The following is a 20,100-nucleotide window of genomic DNA, read 5'->3' on the forward strand; positions in this document are numbered from 1 at the left end:
GTGTGCGTGCGTACGTGCGTGCGTGTGTGCGTGCGTACGTGCGTGCGGACGTGCGTGTGTGGGTGCTTGCGGGCGTGCGTGCGTGCGTGCGTGTGTGTGTGTGCGTGCGTGCATGCGTGGATAGTAGAATATTCACTTACTTTGGATCTGTTGTAGCACAGGTAGCTGTAGTTCTGATACCACGGTGCTAGGACCTATGGAAGATTTAGTGTAATTCGGAATGATATTTGACTTATATAAGAAGACCTAATTTGTATAATATGAATTTTGTGAACACAAAATTACTTTTAGATTTTGAGTTGGTGGTAATATTTAGTCCAAGAGAAAAACTATGAAATTCATGTATTCCTGAAGCTAAAATGTGCGCACTCATTACACATTATATGTCAACGTTGTTATGTATGCGCAGTAGATCGATTCTAAGCAAGAACCGAGCTTGTAAGGGCGCTTTCCCACTATGTCGTCACGTTTTATTTTCGTTGGACGACTGTCGTGTCTAGCCTGTTCCCATATCACGACTATCTGTCGTGAACGAGTTTTTATCGTTGAACGACTGTCGTGATTAGCTGTTCCCACTAGATCGTGACGACAATAGGAGCTGCGACAAACTGTCGTCACGTTTTTATCGTGACGTTTTTTTATCGTCTGACGACTGTCGTTCTAGCTGTTCCCACTGTGATGATAGTTTGTCGTTGGAACGATAAAAAATCGTGAACGACAGTTAATTGTATCTGGCTATATGTGAACAACTTCATTTAAATATACAAGCCACGACACTGTAAACTGCACGACAATCTGTCGTCGCGACATAGTGGGAACGCGCCCTAAGACGTGAAAACTGAAATATGCAGCTTTATAAAGTTTGCTTGATTAAAATGACGAATGTCAACCTTTATAAACAGTGATCGACTCTACCAATGAAATCGAGAATCGATGTTAAAATAATTAATTACATTTGATTACAAGTATTATTAATATAATAATGATATTTGTGATAATTAACTGCATCTTCTTATGTCTTCCACCTTTGTTTAGGTATTCGGCCGAATAGTAATTTAATATTCTCTTTTCGGCCGAACAGCATACCGAATACCGAATAGTAACCGAATATTAGTTGCAACAATAATTAATGGGAAACTTGAAGAGTGTACAAAAGTCAAAACGGCCACCATAGCGTGCCGGTACAGAAAATTTGTTTTATATTGACAAGCTGTAATTTGTAGTGACAACAAACAAATCCACTAGGTGGCGCTGCACAGATTTATAGTGCTGGCTATTCTTTTATTTTGTTTAGGATTAGCTCCATCTACCCATATTAGGAAACGATTGTTTATAAATTAGTGTGTAATATACAATACAATCTATTGACACGTATTTGTCAAAGTTTTGAAAATAATTTTATTACTTATTGAGATTTTTTGTAAAATAACTCCACTAGTTTTGTTAAGATTATGACTACAAAGATCGAACACACAGAAAAATTTCGTCGACCCGGTGGGATTTAAACCCACGTCCATGCTGCACCGTAGCATTGCTCTTTAGCAACTGAGCTACGGGTCCAGTTACCGAGTTGTTGAATTTCTCCTGTGTTTTTTGTTATATGTAGATCTTTATAATGACTTTCGGCATTCGTCGCCACTAGTGATATCTAGTGAGAGATTTTTGAACAAACCTTCTCACCGCAGCCTATACATATACCTTTACAGGTGTAACAACTGACGCAGATGTCGCTTTTCGATCAAACGTATTTATTGAGATTTTTTAGCGAAATAACTCCACTAGTTTCTAGATATAGGTAATTCCGAATTAAGACTTTTTTCAGAGTTACAATCGGTAGTATAGAGATTCAATCCTCTTGGTCTATGGTCTTGGTCTATGGTAGGACGTTGCTACAAATTAACGTCGTCCTAATTTTGTCAATCAAGTTAAATTTTAAAGAGTACAGACCCCTTTTAAAACGACTGAGTCTTACCTGTTTTCATTGCCTCCAAACTTGCAATCTGATTATCTACTTCAGCGCTGAAGGTAGGACTCAGCTTGCCAATGCAATAGTGTGAGCATTCATACTCGGTGTCGAATTTATTGAGTGTGGTGCAGCCGCGCCATAATTCGATTTCACAGCGGGAGCCAGGTTTGTAGTACGTGAAGACAGGAATTGGGGGCATTGCACAGTCTGATGTGTTGAGTTGAGAGCTGCAATACTGGCTTGGTGCTAAAAACAATTAAGAAAGGTTTTAAAATTAAGAAAAATTAAGAGACATTTAAAAATATCGTAAGGTTCTCCGTTGTTGCTCCGTACGATTCCAGTCAGTCTTGCCAGATGGTTGCATTTCTTGTATTTTTCGTAATTTTTCACCATCTTGCGTAATATAATGGCAATTTTAATGACTTTTCCGGACGTTTTTTTTTATTTTTTTTTTGTTCTTAGGATTTAGGCGTATGTAATATGAATATCTTTTACAGTTAGAATTTTTAATTGAAAAAAGAAATTTGTGAAATGTAACTTTTGTAGCAAAAATCTAACTTTTCAAGTAACGAATTGTAATTTTCGACACAATTTTTTTTTATTCTCTATATTTTGTTTACACTCCATGACTACAAACGCCTTTTTTTAAATAAATTTTAACCCGTTTTTAGTGTACGTAAAGGTTCCATCATACAACCTCTTTGTATATTCATATTTAGACGAAAGCTAAAAATCATTATAATATCATAAAAATATTTTATAAAGATTTATGGATTCGTTGCAAGACTTTTTTTAAATTGGTTTAAAGCCAATTTAAGCAATCAGGCACAGGCAGTATAGCGTCTTAATTTATATTTTAATTAGCAAAAATATGACGTTCTTTTTTGAAACTCATTATAGTTCTGTCCGCAGTGTAGGAAACTTTCCAAGTAGACATAGAAATGAGACTCTAGTGCCTGTTATAAATTGTATTATAAGATTTTTCACTATAAATCCAAACAAAACAAAACACGTCTGTTCTAGTCAAAGATGCTTTTCGTAATGGCGGCCGCCTGTCACCGTTCCGTTGATATCGATGATGATGTTACTATCTTATACTTATTTCGATGAAACTAATTCTTATTGACGCAAAGTAAGTTTAAAAATAAAATAATATAATGTCACGATACGCTAACAACAGGAATAAAATACTCATTAAAGTTCTGTGCATAGAACTTTAACGAAAATTTTCAGTTCAGTGGCGAGTACCATAGACAATAGAATTTTGATTTAGAACTAAAAAGAGCGCCTTTGTGATATGGTTTATGAAATTATAATTGACAGATTAAAGTACGGGAGTAGAAAAAATATATTACTTTTAAATAACACCAATTTTTAACTGGTAGAAAATCTTTGATTTAAAACGTAAACAGACGCTGCACCACTATCTCACCTGATTTAAGTTAAAGCGTGACCGATAAGAATACGCGTTTGTCTAAAATATGGAACAAACAATCCAGTGAAAATGGTTTCAAGCGACTTACTACCAAAGCCGTTGATACAAAAAGCGCACAGTTGTAAAGTTACAGTCTTGCTAATTACATATTAGGTTAACATGTTTTGACTGGATACAATTATCTAATGATTTCTCAGGCATCTGTGAACCGATTTTGATGATTCTTACCTGATTCGTACCCTGAGTATTAGTATTTAATTTATATCAAAATAATAGAAATGGCAAAAGAAATAAAATAATTCACGACGCATTTTTTTTAAATTACCGCCAAACCCTTTCTCTACTTGGTACCTTGATCGCGTTTGCAGTTTCGACGTCACAATTGTTTTTTCGTCAAACGCTACTTCATTGGGTGAAATTTGTGAAAATAAACTTTATAGCTTCTTTATAGTGGGTATTTGTAGACAGGTAAGTACTGTACTTGCCGTGGTTTTAATAATTTCTGTGTCAGTATGAAAATATTATTCATTTTTTGGGCACTCACAACAAAAGATAGCCCGTTTAGCCAAGTGTAATGTTTGGTCATGTTTCGTACCCGTTGTCTATAGCATAGTTTAATCTTTTTCTGCATTAATTAATATTGTAACGGCAAAAGATAATTAGCAACAACGTGAAGGCAGCATCAGGAAGAAAAAATAACAACTTTATTATATTTATTTATTCTGTAGGCAGGACAAGAAAATTGCACGCGTGATATTCTATCTATTCTCGGGTTTGGCGGCAAACCGCGCCGCTAGAGCGAGGGTTCTTCTCTGCTTCTCTAGATGGCGCTACTATGCGCGGAGCACCAAGATGGGAGGTTTCGTGGATTTCTGCTAGGCATAATTAGGACGTAAATTTATGTCGTCCTAATTATGCCGACGCGGTGGCGTTCTAATCAAGCTAAATTTTATGGAGCAATAGTTTGTTTATTCCATAATGGTCAAAAACCTGCCCGTTCATTCTATTAAGTTTGAATAGCCCTAAATTGTTCTTTCACGGAAACATAGATGTCGGTAGTGTATGCAATTCTTTTTGCCGTATTCATTAGAAAGGATTGTACGTGACCTATGTCAGTAAAAAAATACATAAGCAAATTACATTTGAAATCGTCATATGGATTAAACTCTACTGCTCATTAGTAAGGCCGATTCCCATGAAAAGAATGAGCTAGAAACTTTAGGGTTTCTAAATAAACATTTATACACATTTATTTTACTATATTTTTAAATATAGTCAAGTCCTAATAGACTACCTGCAATAACTAAATGGGTCACTACCGCGGATTTTTGTAGTCAAAGTACAATAAAATTACCTTTATTATAATATTTTTGTTTCACTATAGTTTTAAACCTCATGAATGGTACATTTTTAATATCAACCGAAATCTTATTACAGAAGCGTATTGCATTGCCCCTGATTCTGTGACTTGGTGAAGACGGCTATTAAGAACAGCCAAATTAATTTTGTTCCTTGTATTAATTTTATATTTGTTATATATGTATATTTACTATTATATTTTGAGTTCCAAATTATACATTTGGAAGATGAGAAATCGTCACTTGTTTCATTTAATAATAATAATAATAATAATAATAATAATGATAACGCACACTCTCAACATAGCCCCGCAGTAGGGAAACCCTGTGTCGCGGGTGCCATGGACACACACATAGGCAACCACAAATAACATCCAAACACACGAGAGAAATAAATGTAGGCCATACAAATATTTCTCCCGGCCCGGGAATCGAACCTGGGACCTCTGCGTAGCAGTCCGGCATGGTAACCGTTCGGCTACGGAGGCAGTTAATTAATTTAGCTAGATAGTTGGTGGCCACGGGCATTACAATTGGAGTTTGATTTTGAATAGACATGTCAGTCCTCCACCACGATTTCGGAAGCATTTGGTCCACATGACGTCGCACCATCCCCCGCCAATTGTTATATATAATGTTTATTTAGAATTCGAGATTATACATTTGAAGATGAGAAATCAATTAATTTATCATCATTATTAATTTAGCTAGACAGTATCGCCATGATTATTAGAATTGGAGTTTGAATTTGAATGGGTATGTCAATATTCATTTCACAAAAAAATTACATTTTCATAAATGTACTATGAAGTGTAAGAATGTTAATTTCTTTAAATTTCTCCCTCAATGATACTCTTGGGCTCAGACTGTAAAAGACTCTAACCGCATGTTTCTGTAAGATCTATTTATTTTGCACCACAAAACAACAGTCCATTTATTTGTTTTCGTTCCTTGTATTAATTTATGAAGTCTTAAGACAGACAGGGTTACAACTCTGCCGTCTTAACTTAATTTTCAAGATATTGGCATCTAAAGTCCTTCTTCTTTGAAAAATGTCAATTACGCTGATTTTAATGAGAAGTACAGTACCTCAGCTCCAATTAATATTTTTCCTGTATTGATACAGTTCATTTTGCTCGGGTCGAGAGGCAGGAAAAAAAAGGACCCCGGATTTCAGCATTTATCTTTTTCAAACGAAATTAAAACCATTTGATAAATGTATAACGTGCACTATTTAGTTCATAGTTGATATTAAAAAATCATTGGTATGTATAAAGTAATAAGTTTGTGTTTTTTTCTACGGTGAAAATTTTTACGAATCGTATTTTCACACCGTATATCCAAAATTTTACTATATATTTTTTCTAAAGTGATCGATTCAACACTTTCACTTTATGCGGACGCAATCTCAACCAAAGCCGTTTGAGATTGTGTCGACTTTTAACAATAAAACTGAAACTAAATAAGATATATAAAAAATACCTTAATAAATCAATTTCGCTAAAAATGTCGATCACGTTGTTTAAGACGAGGACCGCGGAACTATTTAAATTATGTGTTATCCACGCTTGCGTCAGCCACACCTCAATATTTAATAAAAACAATTTTTATACGTATTTTATACGCGCCGTAAACGCGCGTCATCTGCGCGTATAATTTCTGCGCCCTGCGCCATCGCGCTAATGCATAGCGAATTTTGATAAAAGATAGTTTTAATTTAAGTTTTGTTTGTTAATTTCAGTTTTTTTTAAACGAAGCAACTACATGGAATTCTAAGTGTAATCTCCAAAGATTATAGTATAAGCTTCTTGCTTGCAACGCGATGTTTGCGCGAGTTTGAACCGATTCACTCCAGCGCCTAGCGTCACGGCGCTATAAACGCGTCGTCGCGTTTACAATACGTCGTGTGCATAGACTGTTAGAATTATGTAACTCACCTGCATTTATAAAATTATTTCCACAGAGAAAATTAAAAACTAAGCAGAAAGGTAATAAGTTATTTTTCAACATTGTTCTAACATTAATTGACGGTTACAAGGTTTAGTTCGTAATTAAGTGCCATTTAGAGAATTTTATTTCGTAATATGAATTTTATTGTAACAATTAGTAATTAAAGTGTAATTACAGATTATGTAGTTAGAGGTAATTATGCATAAACTATACCTACGAAAGGTTTCTCAGACTTATTTCACTTTATTTAAGGATTTTTTTCCAATCCAAAAGATGTCACCCTCTAGATAGCTCTTTAATTACTGTCTGCATCAATTCCAACTTGTACAACAAAATCAGCTTCCCAGGTTTTTGAGGAAAACAAGATGTATCACACATCAAGCGCAGATAAATTGTAGTCTGGGCTATGAATATTCTCCCCATTTTCTGCTCTGTTCTGTACACACACTTTATCACCACTAACGATGTCTATTACTTGTACAATTGGGAGACGGGACCACTGTTATGTAGATATTATGTATGAGAAACGATTTAAAGAATCTGGTGCATTAGGATCGGACCAGTTGCTCTGCCCAAATCGACATGTCAAGGAATCCGAGGGAGTTAGATTTGCAATGTTTTGTACCAAACGCCTGTACTTCGCAAACTTTTAAAATTTATATGAATCAAAAATTATTTCGATAGTAGTAGGCCAGCTATCAAAATAAGAATAAAAAAGGCAATAACTATATTAGCAATCATTGGAATGTCGTAACATGCACAATTCAGACATGTTCAGCAAAATTTAACCTTCATTCACAGTCCATCGATAAAACTGTCGATAACAACTACATGACTATTTACAATTTTACGAAAACCCGCAACCCTGCAAATGTCATTTTACTCCGTCTTCAAAAGAGACAGGTTGGTAAGCACTCCGGTAACCTACAACCAAATTTGCCCATTTTTGGTTTTTTAAATGCCGCAACTTGCCGAAAAATGTGCGCTTAGGTCATGTTCACATCCCGGTTTTTTGCGTAAAATCTGTAAAATAAAATCACTCTGTGCGGAGGAAGGCAACTTGTAACACATTTTTTTAAATTGCCCTAATATATCTGTCCCGCTTTATAATTTACTTTCCCAAAAAATTCCCCCACCCCAATGACATAAACAACCTTTTCATTTTAGTGTTTTTCCCCCCATATTTCTACCCCATGTAAATTCATTAAGTTAAATAAAATATACATTACATTATGTATGTTACGTGTTTGTGATGTCTTTTGTTTTAGATTCTCACCTGAATATTTCCGCGGATCAATCTTAGAAGATGGAAAAAATAAAGATAAACCCATTAACACCGATTAATGTCCATATGACATGTTATATTGGCATTTAGAAATCAGACGTTATATGTATATGGTGCATTTCGACGATAAAAACAAACATGGTATTGTCTTTGTTTAACTACTGCTTGTCATCGTAACTTAAAAGAGATAATAGCATTACGTTGGTATATGCCAAACATGGGAATCGAAAATACGTAACGTCGTCTTAAATGCCAACTGTGTGAATTTCGTTTAGAGGATGGAAAAAAATAAAGGTAATGAGCTGCCCTAACTACAGAATGAACGTGTATATTTAAACAAAAATTGAACGCTACAAATGGCGGTTTTCTTTAGTACTGACGAACCATAATCTGTCGATAAGTCGTTGTCGACTTGCAAATGTATGGCCCGAATGTTGAAACTGTTTTTTTTTTGTTTCTTTAATTTACTGTAATCAAAGCATGATTATCCACAAAACTATCCACTCGTTTCCGATTTTTTCATACGTATGTATAATTTTGTTTTCAGGAACTGAGAATGCCCAGTAAATGAGTATTGTTGAATCTAAATTAAATATGAAAGTATTTACCAATAAACCTAATGAAAGCATTTGCTTTATCGTTTAATCTAGTTACATTCAAAGTTCGGTTAAAATTTGACTCTTCAAAATGAAACCAATAAATGAAGATGGTCTTTGATTCAATGTTTATATTCATTAGTAGATGAACTTGAAATAGTAAAAACCGTTAAAAACAGTGAATATAACCTAACCTCAGTACAGAGTACTAAAAAAACTGACCTCAAAATTCATTCTTCCCCTAGTTTACCATTGTTAGAGGTCAAAAATTTTCTTCAAATTTAAATAGGACTTATGGGGTACCCTCTTTCCAACAAAAAGGAATCATCAAAATAGGTTCACAAATGGCGGAGTTATCGCGTAACCTACATACAAAAAAAACACACAGTCGAATTGAGAACCTCCTCCTTTTTAAAAGTCGGTTAAAAATTCAACGTCTTGTCTCTTCGTTTATTATGATTTATTATATAAGCCGACAATTCAAATTATGAAATACTGTCCTTAGAGAATCCAACAAACAGAATGCATAGCGCCCGATTATAATTATTCACTCAAATACTTCATAATAATATACTCTTTAAATCCAAAATAAATAGACGGATTATAAATAGTCCAGTAGAGCTCCTTGTGAAAGAGTTCGTCCAGGGAAGTACTGCCACCGTACCTATTTCTGCCGCCAAGCAGTAATGTAAGTATTACTGCGTTCCTGTTTTGAAGGGTGCTGGTGAAATTACAGGCACATAGGACTTGTCAACTTACCCAGGGTAACAGGCGCAGTGGCAGTGCTCCTAAGATTTTTGCAATTTAACGCGTTGAGTGCCACTGCAACTGTTATGGATAGGCGTGTCGCTTACCACCAGGTGCACGACCTGTTCGTCCCATCACTTGGTATTATAAAAAAAACGCAGGTATAATATGTATACTCGAAGAGTTTTTGTACTACTTTATCTAATGTACTGTTTTTCTATACTGCTTTAAGTGTGTTTTCTCTTATTATTACACACGGAATTTCGAAACTAAATGCTATCTATCAAAAGAAATTAAAAAAATATTAATATAATAGAATGACAGTAGCAAGTGATGATCATTTTCAACTTACTGCCCGTAAGCATCGGTGGTTCAGTGGTAGAATGCTCGCCTGCCACGCGGGCGGCCCGGGTTCGATTCCCGGCCGATGCATCACCTGACTTTTTTTTTTTAGGATTTTTAAATCTTTGCAATTTTTAAAGTCGTCTCAATTCGACTGTATTTTTTTGTAGATAATACTCGTGTTACCGGTGGCTCCGGGTTCGTGAACCGATTTTGATGATTTTTTGTTGGCGAATGCTCAGGATTGGTCCTATTGAAATTTGAAGAATATTATAACCCCTAGAGGGATGGCAAACTAGGGGATGAATCCGGTTCTGCGCATTTTCGGGTAACCGATTTCAATAAAACTTGGCAAATAGATGCCTGTAATTAATAATTGCACGAAGTTTTGGGGTAAAGGGGTATAGGGTAGGTATTTTATTATTCTTTTTTAAAATCGTTTAAAAAAAATTCTATTCCAGATTGGAAGATTGCTAATAGAACTGATGCTGTGGTATGATATTCTGCATCACATATCAAAAACATTTCATACATTTCAAACATTTCATATGCCATTTCATATATGACTGATAATGCCTATAATACCATAGAAAACAAATTGGGTTCTTCGGATATTGATTTATTTGCCTCTAGGATTAATAAGAAGTGCAATCTTTACACATTTTGCAATCTTGGCACTGAGACCCGGAAGCATTTGCTATAAATGCTTTCACTATGAACTGGAATAACTTACGGTTTTATGCATTTTCACCAGTAGCAGTGATATTTAAAGTTTTACGAAAAATGATTACTTATAAAGCTATTGGAATGTTGTAGTTCCGTTGTGGAAAACACAACCATGGTACCCATTATTTATGCAACTATTATGTTCAGATCTTGTAACAATTACACCCTCTGATAATGCATTATTGTGTGATCATAACAGCTCCCAGATGCAGCGATCAGTCACACTGATAGCAGGGAAATTATCAGGACTGCATTACTTAAAAGGCAAATACCCCTAAATTCTATTGACATCATGTGCGCTTCATTATCGCAGAACTCGTACAGACAATATAATTCTGCTTTGAAGTGATAGTCCTATTATTGTAATATGAATAGTATTAGTATATACGAGGCGTCAAGCCCAGAGGTGATTTCCTTTTTAACAAATTGCTTCCACGAAGGAGCTCAATTTGGCATTCTAAATACTTGTCGTTCCGCTCTGGCGCTTTTATTAGGAAGTCAAATTAGTAATGATAATTCGATTAAAAGATTATTCAAAGGTTTTTTTTAGATTAAGACCTCCGCTGCCAAAATATGCAGTCACATGGGACTCAAATATTGTGCTTGATTTTTTGGAAAATCTATACCCCAATGATTCTATTCCCTTAGAACATCTAACTATAAAGATTGTCACATTAATAGCCTTGGTGACAGCTCATTGTGTACAAACCATTTAAAATAACCTCAAGGCCTGGTGCCTTGTAACCATGCCTTAGTATTCCTTATTTTCGACAACGAAAGACCATATGTCCAGCTGACGCATTATTGTTTTATTTATGAACAACGCAAGGGTTAAGATCTAACTGTGACACTTTGTTTATCAGCTTTCGAGCTCCCAACAAAGCAGTCACCAGCCAAACGACCGACCATGCACTTCGTATAATTATGATAGAACTTCACAACAGGTAAGTTCGTTTCGTCATTAATTAAAAGTCTTGAGTTTGGCTGTTTAGCCTTTTTGGTCTTACTTTGTATAGCATACTGCCAGACGTAATTACACAACACAAGTAGCCTATGCGTCAGTTTTACTCAGAGGGCCTACAACTCCCTACGCTTTTTGTACAATAATGTGTCTAGATATATGTCTGTGTGTTCAGGGCTCTGTTTGGGCTTCCTTGCTACTGCAGCGCATCGGGCATCTTTGCGGATGCTAGTGTCGCACAAATGCGAAAAAAGGTGGCATCCTGCCTGCGCAGAGTGCGTCCGCTTAGCAGGTATCATGTACTCACTTTAGCAGGTGTCATGTAGTCATTTCATTCACTCATACATTCATTATTTTAATTACTTTATTTTTATTGTTACTTTTGTACTATCAGTAGAATAGATAGTTTGTAGTATGTAAGTGTACTAAAAAAATGGATTATAAATTTTCTGCAACATATATAGCATCTCGTTCTGCATTTATGCACGAGTGAAAAGCAATAACGACAGCTTTGATGACACAAGCACGTTTTCGTCCATAAACCAAGTAAATGAAACGTCGCGGGTCGCGGACTTTAATTAAGTTTTTTCAAGGTAACGACTCCACGACTTACGGTTTAATTAATTTCATTAAATCATCAATCTGTACTTTTATTAGGCAATCAGTGAATTATAGCATTCCGAATGAATATCACCCGTTGCCTTAGGGTAGTGAGTTCAGTTTAAGCCTAACACTCAGTAACATTACATATTGTATTTGGATAACCATTTTAAGTTAGAAAATTAAGCACAAAATGGACTTTGTTCCTTTGTGTTTTTTTGTAAATATTTTTATCCTATTCAAGTTTAGCATTACTAGTAAGTGCACATTTAGTTTTTTTTTTGGTACTTGATTTTCACTATTTACGAATTGTAAGGGTAAATGTATACAACGTCGTCATACTATTAAAACCTTCTAGGTCCAATAAAGGCCCTGTACCTTCGTTCTCCGGCCGACATACGTACACAACAATTACTGTCAAATAAGTAATACCTGACGAAATTAAAACACGCATGATGCGACTGAAGCTTCATACTTGATATTATCTTTTCAATTTGGTCGAGTATTACAAATTTGACAGTAAATTGTTTCGGACGGACGTTGGGTGGTGAACGAGAGTTGAGCCCTGGAGAGGGAATAATAACCTTTAAAAAAAAAAACGATTTGGTACCTACATACATAAAACGTAAGTTATTGAAATTTATCAATAGATGTCTCTGTAATCACATTTAATGGCTATGGAGAGGAATTCCCTGCCTGTAGACTTGTTCCCTGAACTTGGCCTTTTCTTGGTGAGAGTGAATAGGCGTTATTTAGGGATGTAAGGTCCATTGTCGACGTCATTGTCATTTTCCATTTATTAGTCAATATTTATGTTTATTAATGGTAAGCGACACCCCTGAGTCTCTCAGAGCTTTGATCGCAAAGATCTGAGAGGTATCGCCATTGCATACAGCACTCTGAGACATAAATTGACAAGTCCCATGTGACTGTAATTTTACCAGCGCTTGTGCCTTTCAAAATCGGAACGCAATAAAGCTCATACAATTGCAGTTTGGCGGTAGAAATAGGTATGGTGGCAGTATTTCCTTGGACAAACTCTTTCACAAGGAGATCTACTGCTTCTAATAGGTACTACTTGACTATTATTATATTTATCATAATCGTCATCTTTTGGGTGTTCTTACGGTCTTTGGCTGGCCTTTATTCAAGTCCTTTCTGCCATTTTGGTGAACCATCGGACTGATTTTATTGTTCAGGATATTTAAATTATTTTTTCATTACAGTACCAATGGACTTATGTTTTTACAAACTGAACACGTCAGACTGCGAGCTGCCTCCAACTCCTGTCTTCACGTACTACAAGCCTGGTTCTCGCTGTGAGATAGAGCTCTGGCGCGGTTGTCCCACTTATAACAAGTTTGACAACGAATTCGAGTGTTCCCACGCATGCATTGGCAGGTTGAACCCTAGCTTCAGTGCTGAAAATAACGATATCGAAGATAAAGTAAATGATGAACGTAAGAACTCTTCTTATGTACCTACATGGTTCCTATCCTGCCGCCGTTAGTTGAAAGGGCGCATTTGATAAAAAAAAAACTAAAAACTGAGAAAATAATGTAAATTTAAAAATATCTACTTTTGTCTAGCGGTGACTTCATAACTTATCCACCTAGGAGAAATAAAAATAGTGACAGATCAGCCTTTTTTGTAAAGCCTTGATCACGGCAGTATACATAATATTTATGACATATATGACCTTTGAACTAACGGCGGTAGTATTAGACACATTTTTAGCAGACTTATGTATGCCTGCTCTAAATTTCTCCACTTCTTTATTTCTATTTTGCTGACTTCCAATTATATACCTATTTTATTTAGGTAATACGTGTAAGAACAGGTTAATAGTTACCATGAAATTATTTCTTCGTATTAAATGGGGTTGATTATGTTACAGAATGTAAGGTGCCTATCAATCTGGATGACTGCGGCATGGCAGAAGAAGAAGTTTACACTTTCAACAATGATGTTGGCAACTGCTTAGCGGTTATGTGGAGAGGATGCGAGACGGAGAACAAGTACGATGATAAAGATTTATGTAAAGAAGCGTGTAAACACTTGATAAAAGACGACGAACAAGAGTCGACAGAAAATGAAACAGAAAAAGATAAATCTGGAGACGAAACCAAAACTGGAGATGGAGGTGATGATAAAAAGAGTAGTGAAAAAGAGGCCACTGAAGCAGAAGGTACAGACAAAAAGAGTGAGGAGGATGAGAAAAAAGACGAGGAAGCCGATGAGCATAAAGATGATGAAGATGAAGGTCCTACTGACGAAACTGCGAGCGTGAGGAGATCCAGAGGTAATCAAACGTTAAGCCAAAGTTAAATACAACCAATGTTTAGACTTAATTTTAAATGTATGGTGGGGCTCTAGTTTCGAATATCTTATTAATGATAATGTTAGTTGTTTCGTTAGTATTACAGATAATCTGTTTACGCACGAAACACTATTTATTATCTTCTCCAATACTTGTTATTTATGAATAATATAATTTTATACTGTTCACTATTATTTTTTGTACCATGTTAATACCTACTGTAGTATTTTATGGAGTTATCCATTACATGAGTCATACATAAAAGTAATGAAAACACAAAGCTTTTTTACAAAAGAATTGTCGCTCTATTAATAAATAATTGAACCCAATCCACAAACTAAGTATAGTTATTGTTGAATCAAAACTTAATTACCAAATGACTAATACACCATTGACTGACAAATAAATGGATGACGGGTCTAATACAAAAACAACGAAAAAAATGTCCCAAGTCAACCTATTTAAACGTAGTGACATGTAAAGGAATATGAAAAAGCTAAAACGTTGAATTTAAATTGTAATGTCATCGCAGTACTGTCTAATTTTGCTTGCTTCGCTGTCAGTCGAACAAACGAAGACTAAAGCGTGAATGACGCTCTTTGTACGATTTTAACGCCCTATAAGTTCGGACACTTTTTAGCGCGGACCTGACGCCCATATAATTGTAAGTCAATGTAATACACAATAAATTTGTATAATACGCACGTAGACACCAATATTTATTATCAACTTCTAGGAACATAGAGTTACATACTTGTCATCACGGTTGACTCCCACCGTTCTAGGCAGCGACCTTGGACCTCCACCTGCTACGCTCCTGACGAACCTCATTCGCCTCCCCATTTCCCATCAGTCTTCATATCGTTACCTCCAATGAACACTACGACAAGTTAATTTTTGACCCTGTTCTGTTCTTCATTTTTTTTTCACAAAATTCGTTTTTTTTGGGGTTCAAATTTTGTTTTATGTGTTTGTTTCTTTTTTCACAACATTCAGGGAGCATAATATTAGTAAATAAATATGGCTGTTTCCAAAAATAACAGAAAATGAACAAAAAATAAAGTTGGTCAATGTTCATTGGAGGTATCGACCCATTTGTTCTTGAGACTTATAATCCGGTTTTTTTCAAGAACACCCCAATCTGATTGAAATATTTACAAGGTCAAGAGCCGGTCAAGCTTGACACTTAAGATTTAAATCCAACTCTATGCCGCTTACGATAAGGACGGTCCAAAGTTCAAAGTGTTAAGCTTGACGTGCTCTTGACTGTACACCGAGGTCTATCTCTGAACCACGCCTACATTATTTTTTCTACATGACCAAAATATCGAAGCATCCTCCTCTCTACCCTGGGCCCTGATTTTAGTTCAAATCGTAGTCGATCCGCTCGGGTAGCCCATCCGTAATATTATACGCCTTGACTCGGAAAAGACACAGTGTCCGATCGGGAGAGGCAATCAAAATCAAACTGCCGGTTTATTATTCGTCTTTCATACCATAACGCTCTCCTTACTACACTGTTCGGCATTCTATCTTTTTTTTAATTTTTATAAATATAAGAAAAAGTGTATTTCAGGTTCTATACAAAAAGGAACCTTAACAAGATCTTGATTACAAAATCACAAACGATTATCAAAAAGTACAGTGAAAGAGATAAAATTAATAAAATTGTATACGTGCAAAAACTCTACAAAAAGTCAATATGGTAGGTACTTCGATTTTCGTAATGCCAATGGGATGATTGTAACGTACTAGAATATAATTCATAGTGTATAGATAATAAATACACGTATGTATAGCTTAGTCTTAGTGAAATGAGAATGCAGAAGGCTTGGTCCACATAATTTGTTGTAAGAGATGATAAAAGAGGAAAAAAAGTCTGTAACAAATGACAAAAATGCACAATTATTATAAAGCACTCCATACAAAACGAAATAACATAAATACACAATACTCACCCCAAAAAGGCCTAAGTTGTAAAAGCATGGAGTATCAATTTAATGCACATTAACTTTAGTACATATTTATACTGTAGATGTCGACACTTGGATAAAATAAAATAACATTGAATCTTGAAAATTTAAGGTATATATTCATATAGGGTATATATTAAGGTACTTATTCATACTAAATACGAAGCACAAAATAAATAATCTCAGTACAGAGTACTAAAAAAACCGACCTCAAAAGTACGTGGAATTACGTCTATTTGCTAAGTTTTATTGAAATATCCCCTAGTTCGCCACTATACAGGACTTGACACTGGAGATAATAAAAATCGGTTCTCACTACACAAAGCATATTGAGAGAAAAACGCCTTGAGTTGGAGAAATAGCAAAATCAAACCATTAAAGCAATTGCTCCTAAATTAATGTTAGGCGCTATTTATGAAAATGAATCTTCATGCTTGAACAGCCACCCTTCGAGGTGGGTGATTTTCTTAAAAATGAAATGGGACCACTATGGAAGTACCCCCTTTCCAACAAAAAAAGAATCATGAAAATCGGTTCACAAATACCGGAGTTATCGCGTAACATACATACAAAAATACGAACATACAGTCGAATTGAGAACCTCCTCCTTTCGTCGGTTAAAAAAAGAAAAGCGACATTATTTAAAAAAGCATTTAAGAATGTTCAATTAAACAGTAAACTGTCGTTGAACACCATAACAAAATGGAAGGTTTGTGAATGGTAAGCATACTTTTTAATATTTGTTAGTTTGCAATAAACTGTCTAGATGACATTTCTTTGAAATTATTCTCGAAACTTAGCAACGTTTTAGCATTGAAATAATATGCTGAGTACTCATTGGGTCTGATGATTGGCTGTACCAAATGATTTCAGCGTTAGAGTATGAAAAAAATTGTGATTTTTTTGGCAATTTTCTTTCACATTTATACAGAAAGATTTGTTTTCGTTTTTAGGGATAACAAGTTTTCTAACTCATCTTTCCTAAGAACGAGAACAATTCTATTTATATATACAGGGTGTCCGGTAAAGAATGGATAAGCCTAATGCCTTATAGTAGAGCTTATGAACGTTCAAAAAAATATATGAACAAAAATATGTCCCATGTAGTACCTAAGATATATTTTTTTTCTTTAAATAATTATTTTCACCTTATTTTACGTTTTTGTACACCACGACTACAAGTTAATCAATTCCTTCGGTTTTTTGGTGTCATAAATTCTACATTAACTGTGCTAATAGATAGTGTAGCATAAACAGGGTATGAGCTACGCTGGACCGCGTCTGGGCCTCGAATCAGACGACATATTTTGCGTCTACAAAAAGAGCGTTTATGGTGAATCAAAAATAGGGAAAAATAAGTCGCACAACACATATAAAAAAGAAAAACAAAGATATACCACTACAGGATTTAGAAAATGAACAAACTACGACACATCACATATAAAAAAGTAAACAAAAATATACTACTGTCGGAATTAGTACAAGCTACGAATTATATAAAGAGGGGAAAACCTAAGGATTTTGCCACTGCACTCTTTGTTCCACAACACCGCTGAATTAAAAGAGTAGACAGAAATAATCATTTAACGTCAACAGCAATTTTGACAAGATACGCTTCACGGTAATAAATTGTCCGGGCGAAAAGAGGACTATGTACTAACGGTCCTAAGCACCTGGTACTTCAAAATGCATTTTAATGCAATGCATATTAATAGAATAGAATAGAATAGAATAGAATACTTTATTTCAGGCATATACCCATATAATTTGTTAGTAACATTTTCACTTAGAATAGGTTAGTATACAGAACACAACAAACACAACACAATATTTACTTAATATATATAAAAACAGATTTGATTTGCCCAACCCAATATTTTTTTTTAATGATCTGCCATTCTTTGTTAAGGACCATTGCGAAATAGTGTTGTTTGCTGATGACACATCCTTCATTTTTAAAACAGACAGACATGACATTAGAGGGGGTCTCTCTCTCATCTTAGCGTTGTCCCGGTTGCGTCCTCAGCAGTGTTGCTGCGGAGCCCGGGGTCCGCTCTCCTACTTTTTCTCCTCCACTTTGCACAGTCTTCGGCATCCTTAGTGGTGAGACCATTGGCACGCATGACATTAACTATGACCATATTCATGATACCCTCTCTAAGGTAGTTTATTGGTTTAATGCTAACAATTTATTGCTTAATGCCAAGAAGACAAAATGTGTTAAATTTGAATTACCTAACGTAAAATCGACCAGTCCAAGCATAGAAATAAACGGAGAAAAGTTAGACTTTGTTAATAAAGCAGTCTTCTTGGGAGTGACCTTAGATAGTAAACTTCAATTGTTTCCACATATATCGTCCCTGGCAAGCAGATTAAGCTCCGCTGCATACGTGAGCTTACCGATGTTAGTTCTGCTAGACTAGTTTACTTTAGTTATTTCCATAGTATAATGTCCTACTGGATTCTCATGTGGGGTAAAGCGGCAGATATTCAAACCATATTTGTATTGCAAAAACGAGCGATTCGTTCTGTGGATCGGCCGCCTGGGGCCAATTTTATGGCCTCCGCGTTCACCGGACCTAAATCCACTGGATTTTTTATTGGGGCTGCCTTAAGGAAATTGTGTATAGTAAGCCGATCAGGTCCTTGGAAGACTTACGTAGCCGTGCCAGTGCAGCCGCTGCACCAATTAGTGAACGACGATATACGCGGCTACTCAAAAGGGCTTTTCTCCGAAGATGTAGAGACTGCATCAGAGTCGATGACAAACAGTTTGAACATTTGCTGTAACCAAATTGTAAATAGAGTTGTATTTATATCTAATATTGTTTTTTTTATTAAACCTCAATGGTCAAGCTCAATTCAGGACAAAAAATGGTCCAATTTTGAAAACTTAGTTTTTAATCAAATTTACTCCTTTTGCACATTAATAGCAATAATTTTCTATTTATATTAGATACAATAATGAATTATACCATTTTGAAATCTACTTTAAACACACATTACTTTAGAATAGTTGGCCACTCAGGTTATAATATTTTTTTTATATCAAAGATGCTTAAACTTTGTTAAAAAAAATTTGCACTGAAAAATAAAATAAAACTTTTTTAAAATTTAAGTGCCATAGTTAGTCAAACTATTTACTGCCTATCTGTTAGCACAGTTAATGTAGAATATTATGACACCAAAAAACCGAAGGAATTAATTAACTTGTGGTCGTGGTGTAAAAAAACGTAAAATAATTAAATTCAAAGAAAATTATTCTAGTATCTTCGGTACTACATGGGATATATTTTTCTTCATATTTTTTTTGAACGGTCATAAGTTCTGCTATAAGGCATTTCAGGCTTATCCATTCTTTACCGGACACCCTATATAATATATCCATTTGTTGTGTTTAAAAAAATTCTGATTGTAGGACGAATGATTTATCATTGTGTATTCAATCGAGTCCAATTTTTTATGCACTTTAGTGTCAGCTTACAACTTACTACAAAAAAATAGTGCTGATAAAGTGATAAATATAAATTTAACGAGAAAAATGTTGATTTCGAAAATATGAATTATAGCCATTTATTCGAAAGTATAAACCACACAGTAATGCCGCACTACATTATAATAAAATTATGTAATATGTAGTTAAACCAAAAAGCTTTGAATTATTTTGTTTTTTACACTGCCATCTCTCGACAACTATAAGTACTAGTACGATGAATAGCCGCCATGCTTAAACCATTTCTGCTTCTGTTATCAAGTTTATTAGTTAGCGCATAGATGGCACTGACCTTAAAAATAAAATCAAAATACGCGTTCTTATATCTCATTGTTATTTACTTATTTA

At 35.1% G+C, this 20,100-nt stretch overlaps 2 protein-coding genes, 1 long non-coding RNA gene and 1 other non-coding gene across 4 annotated transcripts in view; 3 read left to right on the forward strand and 1 right to left on the reverse strand.

Moving 5' to 3' along the window:
* LOC113237517 overlaps nt 1–6,799 on the reverse strand; it is a 9,432-nt gene extending 2,633 nt beyond the window's left edge. The window contains exons 1-3 of the mRNA XM_026474031.1: nt 6,697–6,799; nt 1,973–2,212; nt 141–194 (exon numbers count right to left, since the gene is read on the reverse strand). Of these exons, the coding sequence (XP_026329816.1) occupies nt 141–194; nt 1,973–2,212; nt 6,697–6,769 (367 nt within the window). The 5' untranslated portion in view covers nt 6,770–6,799. The remainder of the gene's footprint in view (nt 1–140; nt 195–1,972; nt 2,213–6,696) is intronic.
* A 1,224-nt stretch (nt 6,800–8,023) lies between these two features.
* Nucleotides 8,024–11,291, forward strand: LOC113237153. The gene is made up of 3 exons (XR_003311012.1): nt 8,024–8,135; nt 10,141–10,172; nt 11,269–11,291. It is a non-coding gene; the product is annotated as an uncharacterized LOC113237153 (long non-coding RNA).
* On the forward strand, nt 9,699–9,769 carry Trnag-gcc. The gene has a single exon. It is a non-coding gene; the product is annotated as a tRNA-Gly (tRNA).
* Nucleotides 11,292–12,070: 779 nt separating the features above from the next.
* LOC113237551 (nucleolin-like) lies at nt 12,071–14,617 on the forward strand. Its single transcript, XM_026474100.1, has 3 exons — nt 12,071–12,223; nt 13,193–13,426; nt 13,864–14,617. Exons 1-3 carry the CDS (start codon nt 12,160–12,162, stop codon nt 14,292–14,294), a joined length of 729 nt encoding a protein of 242 aa, XP_026329885.1. The 5' UTR covers nt 12,071–12,159; the 3' UTR covers nt 14,295–14,617.
* The last annotated feature ends 5,483 nt before the right edge of the window (nt 14,618–20,100 follow it).

This window comes from Hyposmocoma kahamanoa, unplaced genomic scaffold, assembly GCF_003589595.1.
Source record: "Hyposmocoma kahamanoa isolate Upper Pololo Valley unplaced genomic scaffold, ASM358959v1 93, whole genome shotgun sequence".
In the NCBI taxonomy this organism is placed as follows: Eukaryota; Metazoa; Arthropoda; class Insecta; order Lepidoptera; family Cosmopterigidae; genus Hyposmocoma; species Hyposmocoma kahamanoa.